Below are 16,289 nucleotides of genomic sequence, written 5' to 3'. Positions count from 1 at the left end.
CAAAGAGGTTTCTGGTGTAGACCTAAAAGGTCCAAACTATTTTATTGCTTTTAGACAGAATTACAGATCATCCATGATTTTCTCAAGTACCAGATAATGCAAACCCCAAGCTGAAAAACAACTGTTAATGCAATCCAGAGCAATCTGTGGTGAACTGCACACCATCCACAATGGCATCTTTTCAAAAATACTGCTGCTCAGCCTTTGAGTGTGAAATGTTTACATTTTACAATTGACATTCTATAGGAAAAATGGTGCAAAACACAGGTGGAGCTAAAGCATCTCAGTCGTATCCAAAGATTCACTTGGTCTCTTTCACATCATCCTGTCATTCTGCTACACTCCTTTCTTTCTTCCTCACTGCCTCTCTTGCCTTGAGTATTGGAAACCAAAAGTTGACCTGAAAAAACAGAAATATGATCTGTATGATAGTATTACTGAGTTAAGATCACCCAGACACTGATACCCTGTATATTCAGTATTGAAGGCTGTTAAAAAAATGAACTTAAACTATATGTCTGCAGCTTTCTATCTGGATATGCATGTGTGTTAGTTGTTTCCATTAGCGTGTCTGTGTGTCTGTGCATGTATATATATATATATATATATATATGTGTACAGGATTAATGTTTTTGCAAGCAGAAGTTCTGTTTCCTAATAGTATATGCAGTCATACTGTGTTTTAAAATAGAAATATACCACCTTCCATATTGCTAAGCAATATCAGAATATCTTTCTCTACATTTAGGGCTACTCTTTCTGCCTAGCACTTGCTATCTAGATTCAGGAATACTCTAAGTGCTTTTCATATGTTCATGAAAACAAAATTTCTTCTCTGGAGGACTCTGAATCTGAGAAGTATTTTCTTGCCAGTACATAGGCATTTGAGCATACCAATGTCATGGCTGAGGCATGTGTGCTGAAGTACAGAACAAAACTATTAGATGATCTAATCTTACCATTAGGCAACATGTGTCTGGCTCCTGAGCATTGGGGAAAGTCTATTAGCACATAATTGAAGTTAATAAGTGTTTAAGTATTTCCTGGATCTGGCTACCACCCACTTGGAAGGTTTATTTTTTTCCCCAGAGCTCATGGCTTACCGTTCTTGCAAACATGTTCTTCCCAGTTTTCTCTTGTAGCTTTTTTCTTTTTTTGAGTAATTTTGCATGTAAATAATGTATCCGCTTCATCTCAGCATCAGGATAAAAGGAAGTTGACACGAGTATTTTAAGTTGGGTCAGGAGGCCAGAGAATAACCCAAAAATTATTAAGAAGAAGATGATGACTCCAAGCTGAATCCATGTTGTAGAGAGAGCAAGCTCAGGATGAGGGATGCAGTTTTTCTTAACCAAAAGGGATCTTGAAAGAATCAGTCTTGGCAATATGTTCTTTCATAGAAATTATATAGCTTTTCTCATTCTTCTGCACAAGAAAAGTGGAGAAAAGGTGTTGATTATAAGACAGATTCCCTCCTTTCTTAATATTTCTTCCACTGGACATTCAGATTTACAAAGGACTCTAAATCATCTAGACCATCCGGTATCTATATACAGTATGCTCAGAACAATGTATATATTGGCTATTTATAAAGGTTTCAGACTCTATTTTCACAATTTGTCTTGGTGGACAATGTCCAGCACTTTGGACTGTTAAAAACTTACCTTCTCAGTGGCTCTGACAGGGAAATATTTAGCTAATCTGGTTATAATAGTTTAGTATTTTTCCACTCCTATGACTCTGCTCAGATGCCCTGTTGGAGGGTGCTTCATTGACAGTAAAACTGCAGAGCAGAGGGTCTGTCTCTTTGGTTTTGTCTCAGCACATGAGCAGCAGTGCTTCCACACCATGGTGGTTTCACACCAGCCAGAAATCAAACTCCAAATAAGCCTCTCCCCTTCCAGTAAGAGAGGGACAAAGGCAGAGACTATGGGTTAAGATGGCAAGTTACTGAAGGCAGCAAGCAATGGAATAAGACATGCAAAGTAACAGCAGCAGTATTATTAACAAAAGTACATAAAAAGAGAAGGTGGTTTACCTACAAAAGGTATTCACCATCTCAATTTAGTTCCACATGGCCCTGGGACAAAGCCAGGATGGTGGCTCTTCCTATGCCTGGCACCATGTGGCTGTCCCCAGACAAAGACAAGGTGGCAGTCACTCACCACAGCACTCTCTCTGTGCCTGAGCCTGAGACAGCAGAAAACAATCACAGAGAAACCCTGAAAGTAAGAAAGTATGAATATTCTCACTACACTGCGCCACTGCTTTGGACACTGGACTCAAATCTGTGCAGCAGTTTCCAGTACCAGCCCTGGCACTACTGACTGCTCCTCCCAGCTCCACTCAGCTCCTTTCAGCTCAGCTCACACTTGGCAGGGCTCAGGCTCGCTTCTGCTGCTCTGTTCCCTGCAGGTGCCTCCCACATCAGCGCTGCTTTCAGCACCGTGTGCCTGAGTCAAGTCTTGGATGAACAGGAGGGCAATGGGCAGCAGAGAGGCAGGGCTGATCCTGACAACCTCCCCAGTGGAGAGAGGGACACAAAAACGTTGCATGTTCCGGGGTGCTCACCTTTTCTTCCCCCTGAAACCACACCTGCACTGATGTTGTGGGTGGTAAAGAACAGCAACCCAGCCATGCCTACGTGGCACTAATCCCTGTCCCCTCTCTGCAGTCACACACTGGCCCAGGCAGTGCTCTGACCAACGGCTGTCACACAAATGAGGCTGCCTGACCTCCTCTAGCTGCCTCTGCTTAGCTGATGTCTTTCACTGCTTGTGGACTGAAATGCTCAATAAGAAGGGTAAATTAGACACACTGATGGGACCATACTATCAGGCAACCTTCTGTTCTGTGAATAAGAACACTGTAGGGTTACTGAATAACCCAGCCTCTTTTCTGATCATGTCAAAGGAATAACAAGCTCTTCCTTGTGGCTTTTCTAATCACCCTACAGAGGCCAAGCACTTCTGTTAGATGTTCATTGGACAAATGAAGTTCCCAAAGCATGCTACCCATCTTCAGCCTGTTAGCCCTTCCTTGACATTATCCTGTTCCAAACTATCTCAGGCCATTTTATCCCTAAACTGAACTGATGTATAGGCAAGGAAAATCTTCATTAGGAACTCAGTATGAAACAGGGGTACTAGTGCATGAAGAACTTTACTGTTCATGCTAATTAATAAACATCTCAAGTGTCTGAGTCTGTCCTGCTCACCCAGCTTCCTGGACTCCCTGAGATCAGCAGCCCTGAGGCTTGATATAACAGATCTGTTGAGATTAAATTTTACATTTTAATGTAATTAACTTTCCTTTGGGGAACTAGAAACAATCTGATGATGGCATTAGTTTTCTGTTTTGAAGGAGTCAAGCAGCTTTCCACATGAGTGAATGATGCACACAAAGAGAGAAAATTCACAGCACAGGAGCCATGAAGCAGGCAGACATGGTGCTCAGGACTTCTGTCCATGGGTAGTGGGACTAAGCTCCTTTGCTCTGACTTGGGTCACACCCAAGGCAGGCCATGATAAGAGGCTGCCTTCAAGGTGCAAAGGATAGAAACACAGGCAAAAGCACACACAAAAGTACACAGCAAATAGTGAGTACACAGCAAAGTGCACAACAACAGGTTGATTAGGGTTGTGATCAATTGGCTCCTTATTATCTTCATGAATGGACATCCCACAACCTATCTCAGAAACTTGTTCTATTGTTTGATCGCCTGAAGAATAAACAAAAAAAATGCATTTCCTTCACTTTGTCCTAATTTTCTCTTCTCCCTGGACGGTGCACCACTGAAAGGTCACAGAATCATAGAACAATTAATGTTGGAAAACACCTCCAAGATCATTGAGTCCAATCTTTGACCAAACAACACCATTAAAACTTGGTGCTATTAGCACCATGCTCTAACCAGTTATCCTTGGTTTGGGCATGAGGTTGGTCTTGATGGCCTCCAGACTTATCTCCCAACCTAGCTAATCTATGGTTCTCTATACTGCTGCTCCTGCTAGAGAACCTGGAGATTTTGGCAACAAGTCATTATTTTGTGTGTATGCGTCATCCATACAAGCAATGATGCATCCTCACACTACTCTGTTACAGAAAGGTAGGCATCTATTACATCAGTGTCACAGTTACTTTTGACTATAAAAAGTAGTGCTTCACAAATTTCAGTTTTGTGAGTTTCCAATTTCAAGCCTCTGGTTTTCTTCATATATATAAATGGAGGAATGAAAATCCTTCTTCTTAAATTTACCATTCTCTAGAAATATGACAATGCTCTGGAAAGAACTGTCTAGTTCCATCCAACCAATGTATGTGGAGGCAATGACCCTTTTTGAAATGAATGATATTCCAGGAAAGAATTGATGGCTCATTGCTATATGTTTGCTCTTGCAGCTGCTGAAGATGAAGAGAAAATTTTCAACAATAAACTAAGAAATAGATGGTACTGATAAGTACTTACCTTCTGAAAGAGACTGAGTTGAATGTCTAGATCTGGTACTTCTTGGAGATATTTGTTCACAGAAATAATTAACAAATAAAACAAAGAGTCTACTGCAGCAAACAGAAGCCAGATGCAAAGATGAATAATTATAGGGAGAAAATGACACAGCATTTTTTTCCTGTCCTTTCTTGTGAAGAAGAAGGATGGGATCATCACATAATCTTTTCTCTCTTTTCTGTTAAGTGGCAGAAGGCAGGGTCTTTGCTGTTGCTTTTGCTGCTCATCAAATGCAATGAACTGTTTTGTGATATAAGTATTCTTAAATTTGGTACTATGAGAACCCACAAATTTTTTGATAAAGAGGCCAGTTCCAAAAGAAACTAGAAAAACCCCAAATACAGGCAATACTTTCTGACCTATATAAGGCAGTATAGTCAACATAAAAGATATCTGGTTAGCAATTCTCTGGATTTCTTGCTCTGTGTCATTTAGCTCCTGTTTTAATGCATCATCTAAAATTGAATAAGATGGTGTGAATTCGTGCTTTAGGACCACTATATCTTTAGGTAGCTCAGCAGGAACCTTGGCCACCTCATAAATCCATTTTATTGCCTCAATATAATATTTTATCAAGGCAAATTGCTCCTGCTTTAAATGACAGGTTATACTGTCTGCCAGAACCTTTAGATTGTGAAAAATATTTTGAATGTTGCTGGCCACCACAACACCTGTGCCAGCAGAAATAAGAGCATCCCTGCCATTTTTCAGTCCACAAGAAAGGAGGAACAGAACACTAAAACAGCGCAGGTGCTTGAAACAAAAGAGCATGATAGAAAACAAAATCCAGATGAATCCAGAAATCAGTAAGGGCCCCAAGGAATGGTGTGCCAAGGAGAAGTGCATGCTAAGGAAAAACAGAAAGCTGGAGAGGAAGCCAACCATAGAGCAAACTGCAAAAAGCTGTATCTGATACTTCCAGCCAGGCTTCCTTTCAGATATAAAAATTTCCCATGCATTCTGAGCTATTGAGATGAATTTTTGCATTTCTTCTGATTGTTGCTGACACTGCGATGGCTCAAACTAAAAGGAAAGGAAAAGAAAACCACTGTTATTTACAGGGTCACACTAATGACAATGATGTGCTTTTAAATGACTGTCTGATACTTCTTCACACTGCAAAATCTGCAGGTCTGACTACATGAGGATGAACCACCGCACATGAGACCAAAATATTTGTCTCCAATGTCACAGATATAAATATTGAAGAGGTGACTCTAAAAGGATTTCTATCTTTTGTCCTTTTATGTTTTGCACACTGATTTCTCATTAGCTATGCAGCAACAATGGTTCACATGCACATGTGTATATATAAGAAAGACTCCAGCCTCCTGTAGCACCCACTGCTCCCCACAGATGATAGCTTTGCCTTGTAAGCACCAAGAAGGGAAAGAGAGGAGCACAGAAACTTCCTCTTGGTAGCCCCATGAAGGGGAGCATGGCTCGATCTGCGGGGAGCAGCCGGAGCAGCTGCCAGGGAGGAAGGAGCTGGCAAAGCAGCATGTGCACACTGCCCAGGGATGGGGAATGAAGCACAGCTTCTTCAGGTGGAGGAAGGTTAGTACAGAGCAAAGGAAGTGTGCCTCAGAGGCACCATTCCTTCTTTGGGCCTCCCCTGGAGTAGCACACCTACAAATTGATCCATATCCAACAAGCTATCCATGAGCCAGTAGGGTGCCTCATGGCCAAGAAGGCCAATCCTGGGGTGCATGAAGAAGAACATTCACAGCAGGTTGAGGGAGGTGATCCTGCCCCTCTGCTCTGCCCTAGTGAGGCACATCTCAAGTGCTGTGTCCAGTTCTGGGCTCCTTAGTACAAGAGAGACTTGGAGCTCCTAAAACAGGCTCAGTGAATGTAGGGGGATACAATATAAGTAAATAAAGGTTGTATAGAAAGTAATCTTATCCCCTAAACGGTTGCAGCTGAGCCAATTATTAAAGATTAGGAGCAGGCCTGATTTTAACAGGCCACACCTGTAGCCAATAAGGAGGGTGTTATAAAAGAGTGGATTGGTTGGTTGAGGGGGGCTGGAGTCAGTTGGCTACTGTGAGGATAAGGAAGAGTCGGTGCCTGGAGGAGGTGTGGACCTCTGGCAATATGGAGCCCTTGCAATGTACTGACAATAGAACTCTTGCACTATAATGACAACAAGTAAAGGGCTAAAAAGATGATGAGGGAACTGGAGCCCCTCTCTTAGGAGGACAGGCTGAGGGAGCTGAGCCTGTTCAGCCTTCAGAAGAGATCATTGAGAGGGGAATCTCACCAATGTATACAAGGAGCTGAAGGGAAGGCTCTCTCAGTGATGCCAAACAACAGGACCAGAGCCAATGGGCAGAAACTGATGCACAGAAAGTTCCACCAGAATTTGAGGAAAAACTTCTTTACTCTTGTAAGGTCCTCAAAACCCTTGCTTGACATGGCTCTTAGAAGGGCTTACAGTTGTACATGTAGGCTCTGAGTTAGATGCACAGGACAAATAGGGACAAGATGTTCTCAAGAGGTCAAAACAGCTAAAAAACTTTGCAGGCAACTTTAGACAATCAGAGAACTTTAGCAAAATATTTAGCGCAACATTCAATCAATATAAAACACTTCTCAAAGCATTAAGAGAATATTCCTCATATTCCCCTTTAAACACCCCTTGGCCCTTCCCCCAGGGGGACTTCCAGTCATTTGGTCACTCAGGAGGTGGGGAAGGGGCTCCAGGGTGGGGTGTGCAGCATTGCCTCTAGTGTGACAGGGATTGGAGCCACTGCCAGGCTGTGATACAGGCTCTGGAGATGGGAGTGTAGGGCAGGGCACTGCCTCACCAGGGCAAGGCTCCACCTGCCCCTTGCCCCACACACATGCACCCCAAAACGTCTGGAGACATCAGTCATTCCTGTGAGGGTGACCAGGCACTGGGAAGGGCTCCCAGAGAGGTGAAATCTCCAGCACTGGAGATACTCAAGAACCACCTGGATTCAATCCTCAGCCATGTGCTCTGGTATGATCCTGCCTGAGCAGGGGGGTTGGAGCAGGTGACTCACTGTGCTCCCTTCCAACCTTACCGTTTTGTGTTTAACCCTTATTAAGCCTAATAGCTTGTGCTTGTCACCATCTGTCCTGCTTACCAGTAAGCCCGTTGTGTAAATTGCAGAGTATTTCTGTGATTCAATCCTGTTTGATGGGAGATGTTATAATATAATATTTATAGTGCAATTTGTCCGAAGATGCAAGGTCAATTCATATGCATATTAGCATTTTAACATTCTAGAATAAATGAGATAATAATTAAATAAAATAAACAGTGGTAAATTTATCTTAAATAGGGAACAGTTGTCTTTGTAAAATACATCCTGAAGATATTACTTTGTCTTTTGCTTAGCTTGAGCACAGCAGGTAGCCAGGAACTAAACTATAATTTTGTACACATACTGCATTTTATTAGCATTAGCCTTTATGAATCCTGCTAGCATTCACTGCACCATTTCCCCCTCCTTCTCGTTGTAATTAGTTATTAGTTGTGTCATTATCTCCTTTGTGTGCAACAGGAGCTGAATATTATGGGAGCAAGCACCTATCACCAGCTGGGACCTTCTTGTACAGATGTGCTGCTTTTCCTTGGCCTCACTTGGGCTTGATCCTTTATAGTGCTGAGGAGTATTCTGAAAAATGCTGAGTGTTTTTTGTGTTTAACCACTTCAGCGCAGGCGAACAGTGGGCAGTAGGCCCTTGGGGGGGTTTAATTCCTAGCACTATCACAGGGCCTAGGAAGGCTGAGAAAATTGCTCCCTTCCAGGGCCTAAGTGAACTCAGATGTAAATGAAGTACAAGAGCAATTAACAGCTCCTTCACAGAAGCAAAATTAGTTAGTCAATGCCCTAGAAGTAAGTAGAAGTCACCATGTTTGGGAAGGTGCTGCAAGTGAAATGGGGAGGAGAGTTAGCACACTTCAGCTCTGCTATGAGCAGAGCCGCCCTTCTGCTTATGTGGATGGTCTGTTTTGTCCTTATTCTACTGAAGGATGTTTTTAGGAAACATAATCAAAAAGGAGAAGTTTATGGTCCTGAAATCAAGCAGAACCAGACCTAACAGCCAGCAAACCTTGTCAGCAAATCCTGCACCTCTGTGATCAGATCATTAAACAGTATGTGCTGCCACAACTTCTTTGTAGATCTAAGAAAAATTGCCTTGTACAGTGAATACATCTGGCATTCTGTTCTGGATTCAAGAAACCTTAACAAAATAAAAAGCAAGCAGGCTAGCATTTATCTAATACTGCCCAAAACATCTGTATAAGAAAATAACACCTTTTCAGTTTTCTTTAGCAGCACCAATTTCACAGCTGTTCTCAGGCACAGTTTTTACATGGTTTTGAGCATTTGTATGTATGGGTATGGTGAATTTGGGTTAATGCTTATAAGCATTCAGTAAACGGCTGCCATATGTGACTGGGATTTTGGCATGACTGCATCCTTAGATTTAATAAAAGTACTACTGGATTGGGAGGCTGGAGATTTGCAAAATATGGACAGAACTCAAAAAGAATCAGAAAGTCTCCTTTTCTGAACAGATTCAGTCCTGCTACATGAGATTCCTGCAGTATTCAGAACATACGTGATAGGTTTGTCCTTAACCGGCGTGAACCCAGAGCTTTAAGGCAGGAAAGTAATTGTAAAGACACAGTGAATTTTGGAGCCTGTGGCATGGATGCTCAGGTGTCTCTCCATGGTCATTGAAGGTCACAAAGGCAGCATCCTCATCCCCTCAAGAGCCCATCTCTAGGCTTAAACCCTTCTAGGGCAAGAGTCAGGCTCACAGTGTGCATTTCTGTGGCTTGTCTGACACCTCAGGTTTCCCCACATGAGGCATCAGCAACAGGTATAGATATTCAGCATTGAGTACAGGAGAATCACTCAAAGGATGAAAACTCTAAACCTGAAAAAAATATTTGGAGGCTGAAATTCTTGTATCACCAGGCATTTATACAGCTGTGAATGCTTGGGAAATGAAAATAGTACTCTGGCTTAGAGGTAGAAATAAATTCTTGGCATCACTAAGGAGGCTAATTCAGAACTTAAAGAAATAGTAAACTTTGAGAGCTTTCTGGAATGATTCTTCTTAAAAACATATATCACAAAAATTTCCTGAAGCTGTTTGGTGCAGTTAGAAATTATAACAGGAGACTGACAAGAACAAAACCTTCATTTCAATTGCAGTCTGAAGCAAAGTACTTTTTCTCCTGTCCTGTAACATGAACTGAGGTGGGGGCTGCTGCCATTTTTTATGCAGCATAAGGAAAGAATGATTCTTGGAAAGCTGTTTCTTGCTCTAAAACAGCTTTCTTGCTCTGAACTGCCAATTTCTTTCCACCATAGTTTCTAGTGATGAAAAACTCCCCCTCCCAGAGAGGGGAGCTGGAAATTCTTGTGCTCTACTGCTCTACTTCTGCTTCTGTTACTGATTTTTTAGCTGGGTCCAAGGGGAACCTCTCTATGCTTTAGTTTCCCTCTCTAGGAAATATTTACTCAGCTCTGAAAGCATGATATTCTTCTACCATATGGCATGCTGGCAGGAGTAATTATAAAAACAAATTCTCCAAAGGAGCTTCTCTGGCAAGGAGGTTGGGCCACAGTTCCTAAGACTTGTGATGTACTGAATTTAATACAAAATATTTAAAAGGCATTTTTCTAGTTTCATTTTAAAATAAACAAGACAAATTTAAAAGCATGTTAAGTTCCTGTTTGTGTTTTTTCAGATATGGCTACAGATTTGAGGAAGCAGAAAATAAATACAAAGCATCAAGAGTCCCTTAGAAATGTCCTTCCAGTTCAGCAATGACCCCTGTGCTAGAGCTATGTAATTTTTTAATAGCATGTGTTTATATTATGTATGATTTCTTCCCTGCCTTCTGTGGAGACTCCTCCATATTCATCCTCCAAGCAGTCGTGGCTGCCTCTGCTACCAGCTTGGTCCTGTCCTAGTCCCTTGCTCACCCTGCAGCTGATGATGGCCTGGCTACAGATAGAATGGAATAGAACAGGGCAATTGAGTTGGAAGAGGCCAACAACAATCATCCAGTCCAACTGCTATAGATTGAAACTCCAAATATTTTTCAGAGAGTATTTGTGAAATATTTTCTACATAGGTTGCTTGCTTAGAGATGAACAGCAGGTCTGCATGTCCAGTATGTGGATTAGTCACTCATGCAAACACCTTGCCAATTTTTAATATAAAGGAAGAAGCAGGTATCTCCTAAAAAATATATCGTGAGTAAAAGAATGGGATGTACTAAATAATTAGGTTTTTTTAACAGAGACACTTCTGACTTGGCAAAGCATGGCAAAAGGAGTCAGATCTCTAAGTCTACTTTCTATTTTGATCCAGGCCTAAGTCAGGCAAGGCCTGGGGATTACAACAGCCATTGATTTAGGACTGAACAATACCACCCAGTTTTTGCACCTTCACACCAAGTCTGATACAACTTTCTCTGCACAGCACTGTTTGGGCTGATCTCAGGAGCAGTATGGAAGTTTGGCAGGCCCTTTGCCTGGAATAGTGGGCAGGATCCTTATACATAAAAACAAAATCTTATTAAGAGAAACTTTAGAACCCATTGATAACCAGCTTCACAGTGATCTTTGCCTTGCTTCAGCTGCACAGTGATCTTTGCCTCATAAACCCTGTTGGGATTTTGTACAGGAATTAAAGAATAGAAAGCACACAATAAGATTTTAAAAAGAAATATTTCCTTTTTTGGCAGTTTCAGAAGCCTTCTTTTCTAGACTGAATCAGTTACATTGAAATGTAAGAAAATTACTTCCCTTTTTTGGATGCTGTCAAAAAATCCAGTGCTGAACTATGGCATAGTAAAAGCAAAAATACAGGAGGGAGTCCCACACTATTTCCTTTGGTTAATACAGGGCATTCAACAGAGAAATAACAGCCAAATCAAAAATCCAGCAACATTACTGCAGCTATCCCCAGGGCTTCATTGACACCTTCACAATTTCTCAAGTTCATACTATTTGCTTTTAACTGCATGAGGAAAGAAAGTAAATGGTACTAAACACATTAAACAGAAGGGATGACTAAAATATCTAATCATGTATGTGCACATAGGAACTTGAAATACTAGGCAACACAGCAATGCAAATATAACATATTTGCATATATAGCAATATACACAAGGAAAAACAAACAAACAAGCAAAAATAGCAACTGAGTGAGATCTCTTTTTCTTCATGTATTGAAAATAGCTTGGGATAATTCTGAGTACTGCACAAGTGTTCAAGTTCTCTAGGATACCACAAATTGATTAAATGTCATCTATATGAGATGTCTAAAGCACTGGAGGTTGGACTTGATGATCTTCAAAAAGGGTTCTAACCCAAGTCTTCTGTGATTCTGTGATGCCCACATCTGAGCTGTCTGTATGGCAGTGAAGAGAAGAGGGCAGTCACTCAGAACCATTACTTCAGACCTGTTTTAGAGGTCCACCCTCACAGAAGATGGATTGCATTCTATGAGAACTTTAGCTCAGCTGTGAAAAGTGTCTGGATTACTCAGACAGAGCTATCCAAAGCCTGGGAAGATGAACTTCCCCCTGTGTTCCCTAATTGGCAGCACAGGCTGTATTTCACTGAGCTGGGTACTCAGAGAAGGACACAGAAAAGGTGTTTTGGGCACCCACAGAAGATGGACAGCTATGGAAGGGACATAAAACAAGAAATCAAATTTTCTCACAACCCTACGGGCTGTGTTAGGAAGCTGTGATGCAATAAACCCACAGACATATTCTTCCCTTAAAACACAGGAAGGAATGTAGGCCCAGTTTGGGAAACCCAAATGACAATTTGCCTATTGCCAAAAACAACTCTACAAAACACAGAAAATTCTAGTGTGAGGGAGGGAAGGGAACATATGAGATTACACAGTCCCTCTCCTACACAGAATGGCTCTACACATACTTTTGGGAGAGTTTAGGAGTAAATAGTTTCACAGAATTTAGGAATAAACTCTCCAGTCAGTAAGGTGACAACAGTTAACTTAAAGCAAGTCCTTTTACCTTAGCACAGCTAGCTCAGTCCATGATCACTGTCCAAAGTTCCTTATTAACCTTAAAGTGTTACTTACAGGCACTGCTGTAAAGCACTTGAAAGTTCTTCCCAGTGCTTTCTTGACTTTGGTGGGGAACTGAGACAGACAGTAGTAAAAAATCTCACATGAGTAATTTTTTTCCTATACCCTCCCTCAATGACTCAGACACACTACAGTTTTGAAATTGTTCTGGTTTTGACAAAGATTCATGAGGAAGTAACTTATGCACAAGACCAGAATAGTATATAATTTGCAAGTGCCACTTTCTACCTTTTTTTCTGGCAGGGTAATAGATATCAGCAAATGAGTTCAGGGCCCAAATTTCAAAGATTTAATATTATATTGAGTAATGCCTTAGGTCTAGAACATTTTAGCTATTCTGGTACTTCCTTTGAAACTTGCAGAAATTCAGTACCCAAATAAATTTAACGCTCTAATAATTTTCACCCCAAAAATGTTCCTACTGAGATCTGTTCGAATACTTTTGTAGACAGTCTGTCATAATATGGTCCTTAGAATAAGACACATCTTATACAAAGTTATGTAACACAAGTTATATAAAATAAAGATAATTTATATACAGGAAGGTAGAACTGTTAAGCAGAGGAACTTCAGTTTTTATTTTAAATTTGCTATTGGTTTCTGCAGACACAGTTTTCATATGCATTTGTGTGTACAGAGGAGAAAGATAATTCTGGGCACCCATACCCCCCACTTGAAATGTGTCACACACATCCTACCAATTATTGGATTGATCTATTGAACCAGTCAGTCCTTTTATTCAGTTGTCATCAGGACCATCTGATAAAGAGGACAACAGATTTAAAGCAAACCAAAGGCTGATACACAGCTCCACAAGGACAACAGCAATGAAAAGAGTGAGAGGATTGTTACATACCTACGATACCTTTTCAATAACATCCTTCATACACTGCCTTTTCCAGCCATTTTCAGAACTAACTTGCAATTATGGTTTTACTGTTTATGTTTAACCTTTCAGATTCGTTTTTCTCAAAAATGTCGTAGGTGGTTTGGTCCATTGCAGAGATGTTGCCTGCTACAGGAATTCTAAATTGGAAATTGACTCTCATTTAGACTCTGATTTCAAAGATCCAGAGCTGTACACTAGTCTCAGTTCTGTCCTTGGACTCTTTGCAGAATCCAATCAGCAGCTACTGTAGTGCTGGCATGCACATTATCTATTTGCCCTTGCTTGAGATGTCCCTGCATGTAATTTTCCAGACAGCTGGTTTTGCAGCAGATACTGATAGTACTGAAGTAGCAGGTTGAGCCCAGGTTTCCCCTCCACAGAGCAGCCATACCCTTGCTCTTCCAAAAGCAGCCACTGAACAAGTTCAGAAAGCTGGCAGATAGAATGGTGAACATAGCACAATGTTCATAGCATCTAAATTATGCATAATGCAGGGCTATAATTAGATACAGTGGACCATCTATAACTGGAGAAAGTCTCTGATTATTATAGGTTGAATAGATGAAATTATCTTTTAGCAGAACATATTGTTCATATTATGAAATAAGGGAATATTCTGTTAAGGGATGCAGGTAGGTGCATATTAAATCAGACCAAGTCTCCATTGAACCCAGCATCTCAGCCTTAATAGCAGCATATAGCAGATGTTTACAGAATCCCACATGGGCAATATGGACCATTTGGACATGGTCTAGGTGACCCTGCATGGTGGGGGAGGGAGGGGTGGAGGTGACCTCCAGAGGTCCCTTCCAACCTCACCTATTCTTTGATTTCATGATCATTGACATTCCTCTTTTCATTTTTCTATCCTCTGAGGCCAATCCAAATGGCAGCACAACCATCTGGGGTATCAGGCACCCCTCTTAGGTTATTATCATCTGCAAAGCTTCTGAGGGTGTTCCCCTTCCAGGTCAGTAATGAAGATGTTATTGTTACTGCATTGGCCCCAGTATCAACCCATGGCACACACCACTAGTGAACTTTGTGTGACTGAACTTCATGTGCCTGGCCCCTGGGCTCATCCAGCTTCCAATCCAACTCACTGTCCATTATCTACCCAATACTTTCTCAGCTTTTCTATGAGAATATAATGGGAGAGACTGTGAAAGCCTTTTGGAGGGCGAGGTAAATAGCATCCACTGCTCTCCCGTCCCCCACTTAGTTAGTCACCTCATTGCAGTCTGGCACACTGAGTAAGCATGAATTCCCCTTTGTAAATGCATGCTGAATACTCACTGCAAATGATTTACAAGAGTAGTTGCTTTGTATCCTTCCCAGAGATCAAAATTAGGCTGACCAGGTCCCTGGATCGTCCTCCTTCCATTCTTGAAGATGGGAATAACATCTGTTCTCTTCCACTCTCCAGGAATGTCTCCCAAGCCCCATGATGTTTCAGAGACAGTCAAAAGTGGCCTCACAGTGACATCTGCCAGCACCCTCAGCACCCATGTGTGCCTGCCATCAGGTCCCATGGTTGCACACTTGCTTAAATGTGCCCCAACATGGTTCTCCTCCACCAAGGGTAAGTCCTCCTTGCTCCATCCTTGCCCTTGTCTCAAAAGCCTGGGGCTCCTAAAAGCTGGTCTTCCTAGTAAAGGCACAGTTGGAAAAAGGCATTTTTGCATTCTCTTGGGCTATATATGAGAAAGAAAGTAGTTTATGGTCACGTGGATGGACTATTTCCACCCCTTACATTTTCAAGAGCAAGGAGTTGTATGGGCATGCTTTACCCATACCCACCAATTTGGATCAAGTGCTGGCAGTGACTGGCAGCATTTCTAGTGTCTCCTAGAGAATCAAATATTCTGTAAAGTACATACAGAAAATGTAGAAATCAGCCCCACAGTCTGAAAGATACCTAAGGCCACAGCTCCCTTCAAGATAGAGCATTTTGATAAAGAGCTTCAGCTGCTCTTTCTCAACCCATATGCTGCAACCAGATGTGCTGGTGTCACTGCAATTTTTTGCCAGGTTTTTTTTAACAGAGAATATCTTAGTGACCCACTCACGGCACGCCCTCACAAACTCTTATCAGTACCACAGTTTCTGGGATCAAGGTGGATGCCTGCTGGCTGGTGGTGGCTGAGGAGGGATAACTCCCTCTGCTGGGGGAATATTACCTCTAGCAAACATCAGCTGCTGGGGCTGTCTGGTTCCTTTGTCACTGGCCACTGCAAAATGGGAGGAACCGACAGTTCACAAATTTGAACAACAGTACAATAATGGCTCCTGGTTTTTCTTCTGCTCTGTCTGCCACTGCAGTGTAGATGCTTCTGCATTTAAAAAAGTGACAATCATTTCAAAATTAGTGAATTTATGACCATTTCCCCAATTTTCTTCTTAATCCCTGCAGAATGACTAGCAAAACTTGCTTGCACATAAAAGGTATTAAAAATGTCACTTCTTGAGATCCTACTGTTCTGGCAATTGCTCAATGCATTTCAACAGATAATGATGTGAGTAACACAGTATGTGTGTTCATTTCAACTGTGATTAGCATAGTTTGGATAACATTGTGCCTCAACCATTGTAACATGCACGCTGGATGAGTGGTTTTTGGGCATTTCTTTAGGATACTGAGATTGCTTCCTTTTGTGGCAGCTGTGTGTGACAAAACAAAGCAAACTCAGAGCTCTGAACACCACATCTCATTGAAAGCACTCCCTATTCTGCTTTGCTTCCTCCTACCTAAGGAAGATTAGCTAGCAT

The 16,289-nt window shown here is 41.7% G+C and overlaps 1 protein-coding gene across 1 annotated transcript; it reads right to left on the bottom strand.

The window, feature by feature from the left end:
- Nucleotides 1–328: 328 nt before the first annotated feature.
- DCSTAMP (dendrocyte expressed seven transmembrane protein) lies at nt 329–12,655 on the bottom strand. Its single transcript, XM_030943839.1, is given in 5 exon segments — nt 329–400; nt 1,104–1,355; nt 1,357–1,425; nt 4,469–5,530; nt 12,626–12,655. Coding segments are annotated over 4 exon segments (1,419 nt in total). The 5' UTR covers nt 5,495–5,530; nt 12,626–12,655.
- Nucleotides 12,656–16,289: the final 3,634 nt, after the last annotated feature.

This window comes from Camarhynchus parvulus, chromosome 2 (assembly GCF_901933205.1).
Source record: "Camarhynchus parvulus chromosome 2, STF_HiC, whole genome shotgun sequence".
Taxonomy (NCBI): domain Eukaryota; kingdom Metazoa; phylum Chordata; class Aves; order Passeriformes; family Thraupidae; genus Camarhynchus; species Camarhynchus parvulus.
Note: the sequence above shows the minus strand (reverse complement) of the source record. Positions and strands in the feature narration are given on the sequence as shown.